At 49.6% G+C, this 2,581-nt stretch overlaps 2 protein-coding genes across 2 annotated transcripts in view; both read right to left on the bottom strand.

Moving 5' to 3' along the window:
* LOC311120873 (histone H2B-like) overlaps window positions 1–236 on the bottom strand; it is a gene marked incomplete at both ends in the record, with an annotated part of 312 nt that extends 76 nt beyond the window's left edge. The window contains one exon of the mRNA XM_084195432.1: window positions 1–236. This exon is cut by the window's left edge and continues 76 nt beyond it. Coding sequence (XP_084051558.1) covers window positions 1–236 — 236 coding nt within the window.
* Window positions 237–984: 748 nt separating this feature from the next.
* On the bottom strand, window positions 985–1,296 carry LOC311120947 (histone H4; the record flags this gene model as incomplete). Its single annotated transcript, XM_084195501.1, has 1 exon — window positions 985–1,296. One exon carries the CDS (start codon window positions 1,294–1,296, stop codon window positions 985–987), a length of 312 nt encoding a protein of 103 aa, XP_084051627.1.
* Window positions 1,297–2,581: the final 1,285 nt, after the last annotated feature.

The following is a 2,581-nucleotide window of genomic DNA, read 5'->3' as shown; positions in this document are numbered from 1 at the left end:
AGCAGGCGCACCGCGGTCTGGATCTCCCTGGAGGTGATGGTAGAACGCTTGTTGTAGTGGGCCAGGCGAGAGGACTCTCCGGCGATACGCTCGAAGATGTCGTTCACGAAGGAGTTCATGATTCCCATGGCCTTGGAGGAGATGCCGGTGTCGGGGTGGACCTGCTTCAGGACTTTGTACACGTAGATGGCGTAACTCTCCTTCCTGGACTTTCTGCGCTTCTTGCCGCCCTTCCCTGCGGTCTTGGTGACGGCTTTCTTGGAGCCCTTCTTGGGCGCTGACTTTGCTGGCTCGGGCATGATGATGTCTCGTTGCTTCTCAGAAACGAATGAGGGGGTGAAGGGCGCTTACCCGTCTTATGAAGAGGAAGCTAAGCAAAGTCAGCGGCCGTAGACACTCCCCTGCTTGCTTGCTCCCTCCCTCCCTCCCTCCCTCCCTCCCTCCCTCCCTCCCTCCCTCCCTCCCTCCTCTCTATAGCCTATGCTCTGTGACCGATGGGGAATTGTGTGTTTCAAAAGGGGGGCTTTAATAGGTGTCCAAATGGCACGATTGTTGTGCCAAATAATGCTGGTGATAGAATTGCCCACTTTGGCACCGTCAGACATAGGGCTCCCATTTTGGACTGTGTGTGTGTGTGTGTGCGCGCTGTCCCCCTCTTTTCGAGCCACGTCTACCGACTCGTGGTGGCTTTATGTTGTCCAAATTCCACTATTGCTTGACCCAAAATAATAACGTTCTTACACTTTGCCACTGTCAGATATAGGCCTCCCTCTGTGCGCTAAAAGTGGACGGGACATTAGAATCCTCTAATTAATACTCCCTGTCCACTCGAAGTGGCTCATACTTTCTTACTAAATTGCATACTAAACATTTGTTGTTATATATAACACTACATGGAATGGGCCCATTTTAAGCGGATGTGGGTGGCTCTTAAAAGAGCCTTTGGGTTCGAGTCGGGGTGTTGAGGTTCCGAAGAGAGTGGGTTTAACCGCCGAAACCGTACAGGGTGCGTCCCTGACGTTTCAGAGCGTAGACCACGTCCATGGCGGTAACGGTCTTCCTCTTGGCGTGCTCGGTGTAGGTGACTGCGTCACGGATCACGTTCTCCAGGAACACCTTCAGGACACCGCGGGTCTCCTCGTAGATCAGACCGGAAATACGCTTCACGCCGCCGCGGCGAGCCAGACGGCGGATAGCGGGTTTGGTGATTCCCTGGATGTTATCGCGGAGAACTTTGCGGTGACGCTTGGCGCCTCCTTTTCCGAGTCCCTTGCCGCCTTTGCCTCTTCCGGACATGGTGTGTTCGCTAGTTGAGTTCAAGTGAATGAATGATTTCAGCGCCGGTGCGCGGTGCGCTATTATCTGCGTTTGGTCGACCTGATTGAGGCCGGCGGCACAGAAAGCGCGCCTCTGTTATATGTTCGGAGGCGTTGCAAAGGGGAGGGCGCTCGTTCTAGGGGACTAGGGAGGAGCGATTTCAAAGATGACGTGAAAGCAACTAACGTGCGCGGGAAACATACTCAAATACTGATATAGGCTATGTGGAACACAAGGCCAAACTGTGACAACTGGGAGATCAGCTAGTACACTGTGTCCCTCTCCTCATATTGTTGTTGTTGTTGTTGTTGTTGTTGTTGTTGTTGTTGTTGCACCTGATTCTACTCATTGAGGACTTGGTAATTTAGGTGACAGGTTGTTCAATCAGCTGTGGCTGTCCAGGCCTACAAGAAAAATGGGTCCTGTTGGGGGTAGCCTACTCTACCGCTGGAGTTGGGAAACACTGAAATGGAAGGGGGACACGCAGTGAGCAAAACTCCTAACCACATAAAAACACAGACACTTGAGATCATTAAGAGCTATAAGGAGTCCATCAACTACCTGGTCAGTCAAGTCATATAGGGGGGGATTTCATGGCCACCTGCTGGAGCAGAAGTCATGTTTGCCAACACTGGCCTTAAAATCATTAAATTTAGGAGCTATAAGGAGTCCATCAACTAACTGGTCAGTCAAGTCATATAGGGAGGGATGTCATGGCCACCTGCTGGAGCACAAGTAATGTTTGCCAACACTGGCCTTAAAATCATTAGGAGCTATAAGGAATAAATCAACTCATCATTCAAGTCATATAGGGAGGGATCTTAGCACCACCTGCTGGATCAGAAGTACCCTTCACCGTAGGCACAAGAGAGCCATCATCTCTCAACCGGTGCAATTTCCATAAGTATGTGGTAATAAAACAAACAACGACAGCTCCTCATATAGGCAGTGGTTTCACACATTTTTCTCCAAGATGTTCAAACGTTCATAGATGACCAGCAGGGTCAAATAATAAGCACAGTGGTTGTAGAGGTTGCAACAGGTCAGTCAGTACATCAGGAGTAAATGTCACTTGTTGTTAGTGTTGTAGTTCCTATTTCTACGGTGTTGCCTACCTGCAGCAATCATGATTTACCTGCAGTGTTGATTGCAATTACGTAATTTGTCAACTCATAATAACAGATGTTTTGCAAACCGTTGATGTTTAAATAAATGGATTCCCGGTGTCCGGATACCTTTTCTCTTAAGGGATGTGATTGAGTGA

Source organism: Coregonus lavaretus (assembly GCF_964263955.1).
Source record: "Coregonus lavaretus genome assembly, contig: HAP1_SCAFFOLD_423, whole genome shotgun sequence".
NCBI lineage: Eukaryota > Metazoa > Chordata > Actinopteri > Salmoniformes > Salmonidae > Coregonus > Coregonus lavaretus.
Note: the sequence above shows the minus strand (reverse complement) of the source record. Positions and strands in the feature narration are given on the sequence as shown.